The sequence below is a fragment of the Callospermophilus lateralis genome, unplaced genomic scaffold, assembly GCF_048772815.1.
Source record: "Callospermophilus lateralis isolate mCalLat2 unplaced genomic scaffold, mCalLat2.hap1 Scaffold_130, whole genome shotgun sequence".
NCBI classification, from domain to species: domain Eukaryota; kingdom Metazoa; phylum Chordata; class Mammalia; order Rodentia; family Sciuridae; genus Callospermophilus; species Callospermophilus lateralis.
The window spans coordinates 1,453,991-1,470,256 of NW_027512473.1; the positions used below are offsets into that span (position 1 = coordinate 1,453,991).

General features: G+C 31.2%; 1 protein-coding gene across 1 annotated transcript in view; it reads right to left on the reverse strand.

Annotated features, from left to right (window-relative positions):
* LOC143640173 (uncharacterized) overlaps nucleotides 1-16,266 on the reverse strand; it is an 83,018-nt gene that overhangs the window by 15,016 nt on the left and 51,736 nt on the right. The window contains 6 exon segments of the mRNA XM_077108073.1: nucleotides 2,881-2,934; nucleotides 3,414-3,521; nucleotides 3,658-3,711; nucleotides 14,304-14,357; nucleotides 15,582-15,635; nucleotides 16,194-16,247. Coding sequence (XP_076964188.1) covers nucleotides 2,881-2,934; nucleotides 3,414-3,521; nucleotides 3,658-3,711; nucleotides 14,304-14,357; nucleotides 15,582-15,635; nucleotides 16,194-16,247 — 378 coding nt within the window.

Consider the following 16,266-nt stretch of genomic DNA (forward strand, 5'->3'; position numbering starts at 1 on the left):
AATCTGGAAAGATGAAAGCCAACCAAGTTCAATAAGTTGAGTTATTGAACAGCTAAACTGGGTTTAAACACTAGGGCATGGGAAGACCTAGGTGGCTTTGACTAGTGGAATTTTGGAACATTGCTGTAGGATGTTACAGGCAGCTTCTACAAGGGGAAAGGTGACCCAATAGATAGGTGCAGAACTCTAGTAACAAGCTGAATCTTGCAAGACTTGAATACTTGTGCAAACATATTTAAAAAGGTAATGAGGAAAAACTAAATTATGGAGAAAGTATATTCAAAGCAATTTTATGTGAATTATTTTCTGAGTTGAATGTAAACTGTGTAAGTTTTCAAATCTCTATCTCCCACATCTTATTCACATTTATACCTCTCATTTCCTTCTTTCATAATTTATATTTCTAATCAGGGAAGGATCCTTATTGGCAATTATTTAAATGGTTTTATTCTGGGTATACTTACCATCCTCTGCTTGATTTGATTATTGTACTTGTCACATGTTCTAACTGCCGAAAGTAAAACTGTACATGCTGACCTTCTGCATTTGCTCTAACAGTCAACATCTTCCAAATCAGAGTATAGACAACACACATACACACACACACACACACACACACACACACACACACATAAACTGAGGTGAAATTAGTTTCTTTTCACTAAAAAGACACAACTGATGTTTCTTAAAATATTGATCATTATTTTATTCACTTAATTCTTTATTTTATGTTAGTAGTACCCATCAATTGTTTAAGTTGTATAAAAATAACTCATTTAACAGGCATAAAAATTCCAGAGGTAGAAGATGTTAATAACTAAATTAAACTCATTTAAATTTTATGCCATTTCATGAAACAGATGCTCTTAATCCCATTTTATAAATAAACTAAAACTAGAGAGAAAGAGAAGAAGGAAGAACAACTTTTCCATTGTCATCCCATAAGTAAATGGCAGTGCACATATTTGAAAATAGGGAGTTTGGATTTAGTCAATGATCTTAACCAGTAACCATGATAAACCACTTCTCACTCTGCTTAAAACATTACCTGTTAAGATAAATCATTTTTAGTTGAATTGAAAAACCTCATTAAATTGCCAAAAGTAGCAGTTTTAAGGTAATAGCTCAATCCATCCTCACATCATAGACTTAGTACTATTTTCATAGAGATTAGACATCACACCGAAAGCCAACTGATGCTAAGAAAAAGTTACAGTATTTTTATATCATAAATAAGTACTCTCTAACAAAACCAGCAGCCAGAGAATTGAATAGGCCCATGCTGATTGTTTCTGAGGCTCATCATTTCACTGTTCCTAAAAAGGATTGTTCAGTCCCTTGAACTCTAAATTTACATTTACTTATGAGTCAGAAGTACAAACTTGCAAGCTGGAAACAGGTGGTATGCCTGATGGTTTTATTTTTAATATTAGCCAAAGGAAGTCTTCAGCATGGTACTTTTTTTTATTTCATTTGTAGAAAGGTCAGCATACTTATTGGAAAACCTGAAATAATAAAAAGAGAACCTCTGGCAAATTTTAGGATGACATTAAGGCAGAGTATTTTTTCTTCCAGGCTCTTACCCTGTGCAGTTAGGCACTTACCAAATCTAAGGAGAGTATTTCCTAAGTAGTGTAGTTGTGGAGTGATCCTCTTTCAGCCAGGACCCTATTTCTATGCTGATGAGATTATGTGCCCAGTTGAAAATCTCCAGCTTGAAGTCAAATACAATTTGGTAGTAATTATTCAGTTACCAAATAAGTAATCTTTAACTTCTTCAGCAAAAGTTTAAAATAATATTTTAACATTTATGAAATACTTGGTAGGTATCTGAGGGGAAATTGTGCCATCTTAAAAAAAATGGCCAGAATCCCTCTTGAATAATTATGATTGTGAATATGATTTTTGATGGTTTTAGGGTATAAAGGCACCTGAGATAATTAATATATCCATGACAAGAGGCTTTTGACTAAATTTTTTATTAATTTAACAATTAATTTATTTAATAGTTTGATGAATTTAATAATTAAATTAATGAAATGATTAATTTAAATTACTATATGGAGGAACTTGACCATTTAAACCAATTTTTACCACACTTGCATAGTGCAACGTACACTGCTTGCTGTTTTCATTAATCCTTTAATATAACTATTATTGGATAGTGAAGTTAAAATAACTGTATTGTGAAATTGAATTATGCATAAAGCAAACAAGTCACCTATCAAACAATAATTTTAAAGAACAAGTCTTTTTTTCTCATTTTCTGCCCAAATTTTAGAAAGGATAATTCACATGCTAGAATAAAATGCATCTCTGAATAGTATGCTGGTCAATCACTGCTTTACTACATTTCTGAAGCATATTGTTTGCACATAATGTTTATAATAGAGACTAAATGTGAATGTTGTTATAATCATATCTTTTTTTTTGTTAATGGGGTTTAGTGTCTTATCTTTCAGCCTATATGTCTCACAGAAAGAACCATTTATTTGGTCAAGGAGTCACTGTAAGCCTGTACTAACATTACTCTTTTAAATGGAGTACCAGGAAGCAAAGTTTAATTGCATGCATTTGGGGGGAACTGTCTGTACTAGGAAAATGACTGGCAAGGCCATTAGTGGCATTTTATTTTGAGGGGAAATAATTTTTTCATCCAAAAGGTTAAAAAAAAAGGAACATTCTTGTGATCAAGTGGCATCTTTTCCATGTATCTATCAGTTAGACATATTTGAATTTTTTAAGGTATGAGTAATATACTTCCTTGAATATTGTATCAAGTACAAACCAAGTTACCATCTAAAATTTTCAGGATTCTGCCGTGTAGACAATTTTGTTTCAGTAATTCTTTCTTTAAATAAAGAAAAAGATGCTACTCACCATAGGACCAGGTGGTCCATCTTGGCCTGCAGCTCCAGGGAGACCTTGTTCTCCCTACAGAAAAAAATCATATTTTTATTAATAATTAATGATTATGTATTTTTTTTCAATTTTGGAAATTCAGAAAGGAAAACAGCAAACATCCCCTGTGAATTCCACTGCATGAAAAACATCTACAAAAACTGTGAGCAATTTTGTGTTTAAAATTTCAACTCCATGTGCTTGTCTGTATGCAGTACAGCCACACATACATATGTGTGCACAGAGGCATGCAAAGAAATTTTATGTCATTGAGAAATTAGGGTTTAGTTCCCTATTCTTCCTTTGCAAGTTAGAATTTTACCATGAACTTATTAAATAAATGACATACTTAAATATGTAGGAATGTCTGTACATAATAATTAATGAATTGCCACAAAAACATTCTCAATATAACTTATGAAATATGCTGTCAGAAACATTTTAACTCATAATTTTCCAGAAATAAAATGCTGTTTTCAAGGCAGCATTTTTCAGCTAAGATGCTTACTCACCACAGGGCCAGGGATTCCCCGGAGACCTTCTGGACCAGGCTTTCCAGCTGGACTCTGAGGACCAACTGGGCCAGTTTTCCCAGGAGGACCTTCAGCACCTGCTTCTCCCTATTAGAAAAAAAAAATACATGAATGCACCCATAATAAGAAAAATACATCTTACTCTTTTAAAATACATTGAAAATAAATGCTTATTTAATGTATTATAAGATTTTGAAACATAATATTGTAAAGTATATTTTACCTTAGCACCTTTTTCACCTTGTCTTCCCTCTGAACCTGCAGGTCCAGGAGGACCCTATAAACATAAAACTGCAGTTAAATATGTGTCACATTTATTGCAATTCTGGACTGACTTACAAATACTCCAATTTAACTAGTAACAGACTAATACATTTTTGGTTTTCTATTGATATTAAGTTTCAAACACAAGGTGGAAAATTAAAATGATTTTCACATACAAGCTTTCACCCCAAATATTAAAAATAAAACACAGGGTAGACTACAGACAATCATATAGCGCCAATGTAAGTTAATGGTAAAAATAAAGTGTTTAAAAATGCGGATGAAGTAAGATAGTTACTATTGAGTATAAATACTCACATCATTTATTATGTTGAATTATTAGCGATGAATTGAATATTAAATTTTGCTTCCATCTTTAAGTATATTTTAAGAGTGGACCCCTTCTTAATCTAAGAACATCTGGATGTGTTTACACATCCTTAAAGGAACATGTCCTGGTTGAAGAAACATTTATAATCATGATGGTCAACACAGTATTTTCATTCTCTAGAACTATGTAACTCATAGAAATAAGTAACATTAAAAAATAGTATCACTTCTTAAAAACTACCATTAGAGCAAAATTAGAAAAAAGTACTACATTCAAGATGTCATACAAAAAGCATATATATGGGAAGATTAAATAAAAAATTTGGTGATCTCCTAGAACTTGCTTTTTTATTTCTTCCCCAATTCCTCTTGTTTTCCATTTGTTCACTTCAGTTTTGTCAATGATTACGCTTAAAAGTATTAACCAAGATTGAAGCTGGAAGTTGGAGAGAGTAGCCATGTTGTGGTATTTGGTGAAAATAAGGTGAAGAATGAGGAATTACTTTTTAAAATTTTTCAGCTATTGAAATAACATTCTAATGGTGAATACAGGCAAGATTTTCACGTCTTTTAAATTCATATTTAAAATGAATATCAAACACTCCATCAAACTCCAAATTCCATGAACTCATTTTATCTCGGAGAATCAGTGAAGAAAACACTGGTAATTATTTTCTCAGTATCAGAACTGTAACCTCATTTGACATTCACTGTGCCTCAATCACAATATAAGAAATGTATAAATTCTATACAGTCATCTCTTGAGGTGGTAGCAATATGCTCTTAATAATGCATAAAATAACATTTCAAAACATATAAACTTCACATTATTTATGCAAGTATATTTTTGCATTAAAGCATAAACCCTGAATCTTTCTCACTGTTAAATGTTGAGCCATAAATTATTTTGGTGTGATATTTAAAATAATACTCAATGTAATCATAATGACTATTAATTTGAAAACAGAAATAATGAAGCTCAATGTAAGTTTTTCCTTATTCATGAAAAATATTTTTTCTTAAATTAGTGATGTGAATTTATGCAGTCTTAAACTCAAAAGATTACATTTAATATGTGAACTTTATAACATAGATTTATCAATGGCTGCTTTTTAAAACACAAACCATCCTGCATGTAAAAACGGGAAAAAAAATACCCTTTATGCCAAGAGAGAGAAATAAAATCTGAGTTTGAAGAGCCTAGAGAGTTTTAACATAACTAAACTACAACAACAAAATTATTATTAAAATAAAGGTTTTTCCACCCAAAGGGGCTTTTTTTCTGTATGTGTAAAGATAACTGTCACTGTATGAGTCCTTATTAAATAACAATTCCATTTATTTTCTCATTTTAATTTATTCATTTCATTTTTTCCCAAATGACAAAAAATTTAACTTTTTAAGAAAAAAGCAGACTTGCTTTTCCTAGGAAAGTTGGAAATTTTCTTTGAAAAAACTCATAGTGCTCCTATGATTTAAATGCATCCCCTCAAAAGTGTGTGTTGGAAACTCAGCAATGCAACACCACAGGGAGGTGGAGCCTAATGGGCTCCATCCTTGTGGGTGGATTAATACTGATTGTAAAAGGACTCCAGGCGTGAGATTCATTCCTTGTGCTCTCTCATACTCCTCCATCCCCGCCCTTCTGCCATTGTGATGCAGCAAGAGGACCCTTGATAAATGCAGTTCATCAGTCTCAGATTTCCCAGTCTTAGAAGCATGAACAAATACATTTCTATTCCTTAGAAATTACCCAGTGTATGGTATTCAGTTATAGCAGCACAAAATAGACTAGTATAATGCACACAGAAAAATTCTTGTCTTGATTATTTTTCAGGTTTGCAACAAGAGGCCCTCGTTAGTTCTTCTCTGGCATTTGCTGATGTAACAGATTTTCCTATCTGTGATAAATACACTTCCTATAAAATTCTATTATTATCATCTTTCCATTATTCATATTTTATAATATATCCTATATGTTATCCATTCTTCCACTCATGTCACAAATATTTAAATATTACTTATGTTCCAGAAATGTGCTATGCATGGTGAATACAAATAAAATATAAAATTGCAATCCTAAGGGAATTTCCAAAATTTAGTTACAGAGACAGACATAAAAGTTAATAAATAGACTATACTGTAAAATAAATGAAGACCAGATAGGTTTGAAAAATAGGTACACTGATCCAGTTTGGCAGTAGGGAAAGTTTTCCTAAAAATTAAATATCTGATCTAAACCTGACAGCGCGGGATGCTTCCTTAGAACAGTTTACCTTCTGAACATTTACATGAAAGCACAAAGGCATAGAATGGAAAGTATATGGTGCTCTTCAGAGAACTGCTAGTAGTTCAGTCAGACTGTCAGCCAAGAATCTGGGCATACATGTGAGTCACAGGGGCAGAATTCTGGGAAGCATGCTGATGTTGGGGTTTGAGAAGCAAGGAGGAAAGAGGGAATGTATAGAAAGGGAGAACTTGAGAAAGGTTCTGACTTCAAATATTAGTAAAATTAACTGCTGAATTTAGTGCTATTAGAACACTTAAGTATGTATTAAGTGAACAAGTGCTCTTATTTTACACATTAAAAAACTATAACAGCTACTCAAAAAGCTAAGGCAGAAGGACTGTAAGTTCAAGTCCAGCTGGGCAACTTTGAGACTGTACCTCAAAACAAGTAAAAAAAATAAAAAAGAGCGGCATATGTTGCTTATAGGTAGAGCACTCCCAGGTTCAATCCACAATAGTCACAAAAGAGAAAACATTAGGACAGTTTTTCCTAAGCAGTATTAAAAACACTAACATTTTGAGTATTTAAAAAGTAAAGTTAAAATCAATTTAATTAAGGATTCTTAAGAACTTTTAATATTCTTCTTGACTGTCTCTGAAAGAGGTATATACCCTGCAGAGACTCCCAATTTAAATGCACACTTTGTTTATGTAATGACCCTCAAAGGGCATAGTTTTTTACTGAACAGAAATTTTAAGAAAATTTATAATGCATTTTATCATTATAATTTATTTTTCTACCTATATATTTATATAATAAAGGAATTTTTCAAGGGCCTTTATAAAAGCAAACATTTCAATTTGAAATTTAAGTTAACAATACATATAGTAACACACATATGCATTATGTGTATTTGTGTGTGCACTTATATATGCTCAAACTATATATGTATGTCTATTTACCATATATGGCATACATGTATGCATATATATGATTTATTGGCCTTTGTATTCAATAATAGCAGTTATTTTGATTTTTATTGTAAGCTTTCCTTTGGTAATATGAGCTGTACTTTAAAATTCCATTTAATATGTGTACTTTCAAATTATAAGGTTAATATTGTTTTAATTAGTTCCAGAATTTTTTTTTCAGTATAAAGGGTCATGAAACTAGCTGTAATGATCACTTGTGCATCAAAATTCCAAGGCTTATTGATGTGAGCTGTACTATCTTCTGGTGCCTTAAGGAAAGAGATATTTATTTTTCAGTATTACAAATGTAGGACCTAAGGTACATGGACTACAAATTATAATGTATTTTTTTTAGTTCAATAACTATCAGAATCTTGTTTCTGTATCACTGCCACTCAAAGTATTACAATCAATATTCTATTAGGAAGTCTTATTATCATTTATTTGTCAAATTCATTCCCAGAAAATTGATAATATTTTGAACATGTTTCTAGTAATTGTTACTTATGCTATATATTATAGCAAAATTGTTATTGGTCTGTCTTTCTGTTGCCTCCAATGTAGGGAAACTGAAGATAGGAGGAATGTTAATTTCTATAAAATACATGCAAAGCTTACTTAAGACTACCTGTACCAGATGGACTGAAGAGAAATAGATTGCAAAACAATTTATTTGACCAAATTAAAAAAAAAGTGACTTCACACATTTGTAGTGTAGTGTAGTCTAAAGAATGACCCTACAATACATATTACTTGTTCCCAACTATTTTCTTCTCAGTTAACTCTGTTTAATCACATTATTATTTATCAAATTTCTACTGAATCTCTCTTATTTTATAAATCTATTTTATTAAAAATATATGCAGTTTTTTTTAGTGTTAGTGGAATGCATTACAATTCTTATTATATATATAGAGTACAATTTTTCGTATCTTTGTATATAGAGTATGTTCACACCAATTCATGCCTTTATACATTTTTTTGCATTACAATTCTTATTACACATATATACCAAAATTTTTCATATCTATGTTTATATACAAAATATGTTGATATGCAGTTTTATGAATTTAAATTATCCCCTTTTCTGCAATTGTTCTCAAAGGAAATTCCTTTGTAATATGTTATGTAAATTTACATGAAGGAATAAATAATTTAAATATGTATAGATTTCAATAGAATTACAATATCCTGTACTTTGAAAATGCATTTCATTAGTATTTTAAAATTATTTTTAACATGCACCACTCAACTGAGTATTGATCACTATAAAATGGAAATGAGAAAGAAAAAGAAAAATTTAGCAAGAAACAAAGCTAACCTATTATAAAGTTACTTGTTGCTAATAAGTTTTCTTTTAAATTACACAATCACAAAATTAGAAATGGTTTAATCTTTCACCTATATATTTTATTTACTGATAAATAAATCTATGAATAATGCCACAATTTGAAACTTTTATTCAATGTTGGTAGTAACATCTTACTGTCTGCACTCCTAAAAAATGTAGGCACTGGGCTTGCTTCTTTAAATATACAGGATATTAATTTAATTTAGTCCTCACGTTCACTTTGGACTTAGTTATTATGCCCACTTTATAAATGAAAAAAAAAACTGAGACTCAAAGAAATTAACTTATCATATATCATATTCTTTGGTAACAAAACAGATTTGAAACTGGGTGTGACTGATTCTAATGCAACTGCATTCTAAATTATTGGTTTCTAATATTAAGATATGAAAGATGGTGGTTTGCAGGTTGCAAAAGAACTAAGTAATACTAATCCCTCATGTTCTTTCATTTTTATAGCTAACAGCACCTATTTAAGCTAAAGCAGAACTGCTGACTAAATCAACCAGTTTGTTTGGCTGTAGTTTAAAACAATTCAAGCATCAATCAATCGCAAGTACTATACAAAGCAAACCATACTTTTAGTAATAAGGGTATTATTGTTAGAACAATTTTCACACCATCAAAATACCTTTTATTTTGTCTAAAAAATGGATTACTATGTAAAACTGATAAAGTCAGTTATGTGCATAGCACTTTATGTTAACCTAGTATAGGAAACAATTTAGCACATTGTGTTAAACAACTTTCAGGTCAGATTTAATTATGCCATTTTTTTTGTTATGTCACATTTTAAATGAAGAAAACCTTCATGTTATTGTTAAATTGTGCTGACCTAAGGCTGCTTATTCTACCATATCAAAATGCATGTGAAAAACATTGTAAGCAATGCATAGTTACCATATTTCTCATACCATTAATAATTCATGGGTACACAGCCTTCTAATTTTGTTAACAAAGTGAATAGAATAGATTAAGATAGCCCATCATATTTGTATAAATTATTACTTTAAATAACTTTATGATCTTAGGTTCTCAACATACAAATTCATTACATCATGCAACTCAGTATCGGAAACTTCCTATATGCTATTTTGCATAATTACAATGCACTTTCTCCCACAGAAATAACTACCATCCTAAACTTTTGTTAATCATTGTTTTATCATTTTTTTAAATTTTACCATGTAGTTTGAATACTAACCATGTTTTACCTTTTTTGCCCATTATATAAGCAAAATGTTGAAATATATTATTTTGTACTTCAATATTTTACATTTATATATAGATGCTCCTCAACTTCTAATGGTATTCTGTTATAATATACTCATGATAAATTGAAAATACCATATATTGAAAATGCATTTAGTATACCTGACCTGTTGAATATTATAGTTTAGCAATACAGTGCTTGGTAGAGTACCAGTCCTTTGCTCACTGGCAGCTGCTCAGCGTGATACTCTCTTATGATGTATATGATGTAACACTAGCCTAGGAAAACATCAAAATTCAATATTTGAAGGCCAGTTTATACTGATTGTACTTTTCACACCATCATAATGTCAGAAAATATAAGTCAAATCACTTTAAGTTGGTAATATATTTTCTCTCACAGGTTTTTTGAGATTCAACCTTCTGGATTGAAGCATCTCTAATATATTCATTTTCACCGCCATGAAATATTTTTGTTTATGAATATAATTAATTTATCTTTTCTATTGTTATTATTATGAATAAAGATGATATGAACATTCTTAAATGTGCCTCATGGTAAACATGTGCAAGAAATAATGTAGGATATGTACCTAGAAATGTGATTACCAGTTGGTAGGAATAGTTGAATAGAATCTATTAGGTAACTTAGAACTATTTCTCTAAAGTGGTTTTACAAATTAACAAAGAATAGATGTGAATGATAATCCCCCTCATTTTTTAAAAACATCTTTTCTAACATCTGGTTTGCCAAGAGTACATTTTTGTTAATTGGTGAATATAGGATGTTATTTCTATGTGATTTTCAGTACGTATTTCCCTGACTTCAACAACATCATATCTATCATTTGTGTATTTTGGGGGCATTTCTGTCAAATGCCTTCTCGTGACTTTTGCTAATTTTTTTTCTATTGGAATATTTTCTTTCAGAATTTGAAAGAAATACTTAGATATTTTGAAAAATTATTCTTTACAAGTTTCTCTATGTTAGAAATATTTTCTCCTAACAGATCTTTTATTTTCCATGTCTCTTTAATATTTTTTGATAAACAGAAAATGTTAATTATGATACATTTGATAGATCAATTGTTTTCTTTTCAGTAGCAATCTAATGTAAAATTATTAGGTGCTACAAGAGGCTGGTCTATAGACATTGTTACATTATGAAAATGGTACAACAGGAAACAAAGGATAGACACAGGAAACCATGACAGGCTAAGAACAAGTAATGAGATTGAATCAGTAATGAAGTTTCCCCTAAAAGAAAGGCCCAGGATCAGATGGCTTTATTGCTACATTTACCAAACCTTTGTAAAACTAAGCCCACATCTTCTAAAACTATTTCAAAGAATTGAAAGAGAGGGAACTCTTCCAAACTCACTCTACCAGTCTAGCATTTTATCCATATTAAAAACAAAACAAAAAAACAAAAAACAAGAACACAACAACACAAAAACTAAACACAAATATCTTAGATGGTCATAGGTATAAGAATCCCCACCCCCAAATACTATCAAATGGTACTCAATAGCACATTGAGAAAGTCATTCACTAGGATCAAGTGATGCTTTAACATCCACAGATCAACAAATAGACTTCCTCACACCAACAGAATGATCAGAATAATATTATCATCTCAACCAATGTAAAGACATATTCAGTAAAATAATGTCCCTACATGATTAAAACTCTAAACATACTACGTATAGAAGACATTTGCTTTAACATAAACAACAATGACTATATATGCTAAATACCCAGTCAACATTATACTGAATACGGAAAAGCTGAAGGCCTTTTCTCTAAAACCTGGAACAAAACAAGAATGTCGACTCTCACCACTTTGTCAATATAGTATTTGAAGTCTTAGTGCAATTAGGCAAGGGAAAGAAATGAAAGGTATATAAACAAGAAAGGAAGAAGTTGAATTACCTCCTTCTACTGACAGTATGATTGATTCCATATTAAAAAAAAAAAGAAAATCTGAAGACTCCACTAAAAGACTGTTAGAAATGATAAATGAATTTAGTAAAGATGTAGGATAAAAAAACCACATGTAAGAATCAGTAATCTTTTTATATACCAATAATAAATTGGCTGAGAAATAAATCTACAAACTCATTCACAATAATTATGAAGAGAAATGAAATACATAGGAATAAATTTAACCAAGGAAGTGAAAGAACTCTATAATGAAAATCTCTGAACAATGAGTAGATACAAAAAAGAAAATAGGAAATAACTCCCATTTTCATAGATTGTAAGAAAAACCTTAAACATGCTGCCCAAAGCAATTTAAAATTCAAGCCCTATGAAAATACCAATGATATTCTTCATTGAACTAGTGGAAAAAAGTCTAAAATTCATATGAAACCACCAAAGACCACAAATAGTCAAAGCAATATTGAAAAGAACAGCACACACACACACACGCGCGCATACATGTGCGCATACAGATGTGCACATGTGTATGCTCACACTCACACACAAATGCTGAAAGCAACACAATACTAGATTTCAAGACATAACACTGATCCGTAGTAACCTAAACAGCATAGTACTTATACACAGACACATAGACCAGTGGAAATAGAATAGAGATCCCAGAAATAATCCTACACAACTGACTGATTTTTGAGAAAGGTACCAAAAACAGAACTGGGAGAAAGGACAGTCTTTTAAAAAAAAACTGGATATCCACATGTAGAAGACTGAAACTTGCCTCTATCTCTCAATTTCTATAAAAATCAACTCAGGAGGGATCAAAGACCCAGGTATAAGAACTGAAACCATAAATTACTGGAAGAAAACATCAGCAAACACTTCCAGACATTTATATAGGCATTTTATCATATGACTCCAAATATACAGGAACCAAAAGCAAAAAATAGACAGATGAGGTTATATCAAACCAAAAGCTTCTACATAGCAAAGGCAACTACCAGGAACAGAATAGAAAAACACCCAACAGAGTGAGAGAAAATATTTGTAAGAAACTCAAAAATCTCAACAGCATAAAAACAAATAATCCAATTTTTAAAGTGGGCATATAGTCTGAATAGACATTTCTTAAAAGAAGCAATACAGATGGAAAACAAATACATGAAAAGAGGAGATCAAAATAATAATTGCAAATCATTAGAAATAGATGGACTATCGTTGAAAAGACAAAAATAAATGGTTCTTCAAGGATGTGCAAATAAAGAACTCTAATGCATTGTTCATGGGAATGTTATTGAGTATAGTCATTATGGAGATTAGTATATGGGTTCCTTAAAGTAAATTAAAAAGAATGGATTTATCATATAATCCACCATCCCTCTTCCGCTTATATATCCAAATGAAATGAAATCGGCGTACTGAAGAGATACCTGCACTCCTGTGTTCACAGCAATCCTAATCACAATTGCTAAGATATGGAGTCAAACTAGTGTTCCCAGAAAGATGAATGGACCAAGAAAATGTGCTACATATATGTAATGGAATATTATTCAAAAATAAAAAAAAAACGAAATATTGTCATTTATAGGAAAATAGATAGAATTATAGAACATCATGTTAAGTGAAATAAGCCAGACTCAGAAAAAGACAAATACCACACATTCTCTCCAAAGCTAAAATAATCCAATTTGAACACTGTGATTACTGGAGGCTCAGCAGGGTGGAGGGGAGAAGGCATAAAGTGAGGTTGGACAATAGGTCCCAGACACAGGTAGAAGGAATAAGTTGTAGTGTTGTTGCACAGGACAGGGGGAGGATTATACTTCATAATAATCATAATATAGTTCATAATAAGCTGATGTACAGTTTTATGAAGATCTAGAAGAGAGGAGCCTCAACTTCCTAACCGTAAATGATGAGGGGAGGGAATGATAATTACCTTGATTTGATTGGTGCATGCTGTATACCTGGATTGAAATATCACACCGTGCCCCATTATATATAAAATTATTATGTTAATCAAATAGAAAAGCAAATTAAATTTAGTTTAAGAGTTTTGAAAATCCAGGTTCTTCTGCAGTCAATATTTTGAACAACACAAACTTGTATGTTGGTACAGATCTTCAGGAAAATTCTATTGAATTTTTACTCACAAGAAAGAGAAGTTTGACCATGTAAAGCAATATAATATTATATACTGATTCCTGAGATTATTTTACTGATATGACATGAAGGTTTTTGCAATGCTTTAAGCTACCACTAGGGTATTGACATCTTATCCCCACATGGTACTCCAGGAGTTGATGTTCAGGGTAGCACTGGAATTTGTTATAACAGTCTATATTTTCACTGAGGAGAGTACTAAGCACTCCCTAAATAAGAGCTGTTTTTCTTATTTTTATCATGATATTAAAGTGGTTAAAGGGTTTTCTATTTTAGTAAGTATTCTAACACATTTTTCAGTACCCTTAGAATATACTGCCTATAGCTTACATACATAAGTTTAAATACATGGTGAATAAAGAACAGATATTTCAAAATGAAGAATTAAAAAAAAAAAAAAAACTTACTCTTTTTCCAGGAGGACCTGGTGGGCCAGCCTCACCAGATGGACCAGGAGGACCCTATAAATAAATATAAATTACATATGAAATACACCGTTAAAGAAATTGGAAATTTTCTTATGGATTATATAATTTCTCAAAACCTGTACTTAAATAGATCTTGCTTCCTCATTTCTACAAATCTATTTTTTTCCTTAAAAAATTCAGCTTAATTTCAGATACCTAAACTTCCTCCAGATATCTACAAATGAAGTTGATAAATTCTTATGGTAATCTTCAAAGCTAAAGGAGAGTGAATCAGATTCCCTCTACGTAAAACTCTGTCCTTTTAAAAAATGCTAATTTCTATTTGGCAAATATTCAACCAGTATACTAATTAATAGACTCATGCAATTAATAATTCTACTCATAATCACATAAATTTGTGAAACTATGAAGCTTTTACCTGTAAATTACTTATATAGCATTAGCATTGCTATGCCCAGGTATTCACAATATGCTGAGATTTGATCCAGAAATCTCATCTACACGGCAGAAGCCTGCATCTCTGAGTGCAAATACCTTATGGATATGGTTCTAGAGACAAAATTGTGATAGGACTGCAGTTATCTTCAGATGCTACTTAACTTAGTACCCACCCTATGTAGTCAAAGCACACACTGCCATTCACAAATTGAAAGATGAAAAACTAAAAAAACAGGTTTATATTATGCTAAGTTCAGTTAAGTTAGTAATTGAACAAATTCATGCTAATGATAAGTTACTAAGGAGGCTTTTTTCCTTTCAGTCTTATTTTTTTTCAGACATAACCTTCTTAAGTTCATATATGAATCATGATCAGTCAGTGAAACTACAAAGCATGTACAACTGCAAGAATGGGATCCTAATTACAATAAGCTGTACTCCATGTATATGTAATATGTCAAAATACACTAAGCTGTACTCCATGTATATGTAATATGTCAAAATACACTCTACTGTCATGCATACCTAAAAAGAACAGATACAAAAAAGATATCTTTATTTAACACAAATGAATGGATAACTGAATCTGATATAGTATGTCAAATCATTAGTATGCTGTGACTGTAGCTTTTATTATGAGGACTTTGATTATATTTTTGATACATCTCAAAGAAGAACACTTCTAAGATTAAACTGGAATTCAAATATTTCTTTTGGAAAAAAGTACACACAATGAGCTGTGCTTTTGAAAGGATGATCATTGCTTTAAAATAACTTGAGTGTGTAATGAGTAAGAAAAAATTTAATGGGCTTTCTTACCTGTTGACCAGGATCTCCATCTTCACCCTTGTCACCACCAACACCATCTTGACCCTATGATCAGCAAGAGAAAATGAATCCAGACATTTTTCACTACATTTCATTTTATCAGGGAAAAAAGGTTTAATAGACTATTTTAGTGTGTTCTTGAGATAAATTATCAGAGGGACAAATAAAATTACTATTACTTTTTTTTAGGACTGTGGTGCCTCTTACTCGCTCCATAAAGATAAATGAAACTGCTGTTATATGAGATTAAAAATATAGTATCCTTTTGATATAAGTCAAGGAAGAAGAGGCAGTTAGTGTGAAAGGCAAGTTCATCCTTTCACCAGGAACAGATATGGTGCAGTAGATGATCGGATTTGCATTATAAAAGAGACAGGGAAAAACAACAGCCCTGCAACTTTAGTAACAGGTAATCATAATCATATATGTAGAAATAATAATCTATAATAATAATATCACATGTATTTTCTTGTAGTTGTTTGTTTTCTTTCTTGTTCTGTCTTTGAAAGTCCATTTAAGTAATGAGGAATCTTCTTTATTAACAAGAGAAACACTGCGAACATCCCTACCAAAATCATTAGAATTTTTTTCCATAATACTTACTGCAGGGCCAGGTTCCCCAGGAGGACCAGGATCTCCAGGAAAACCAACAGGACCCTAAAAGGAGGTTTTTGAA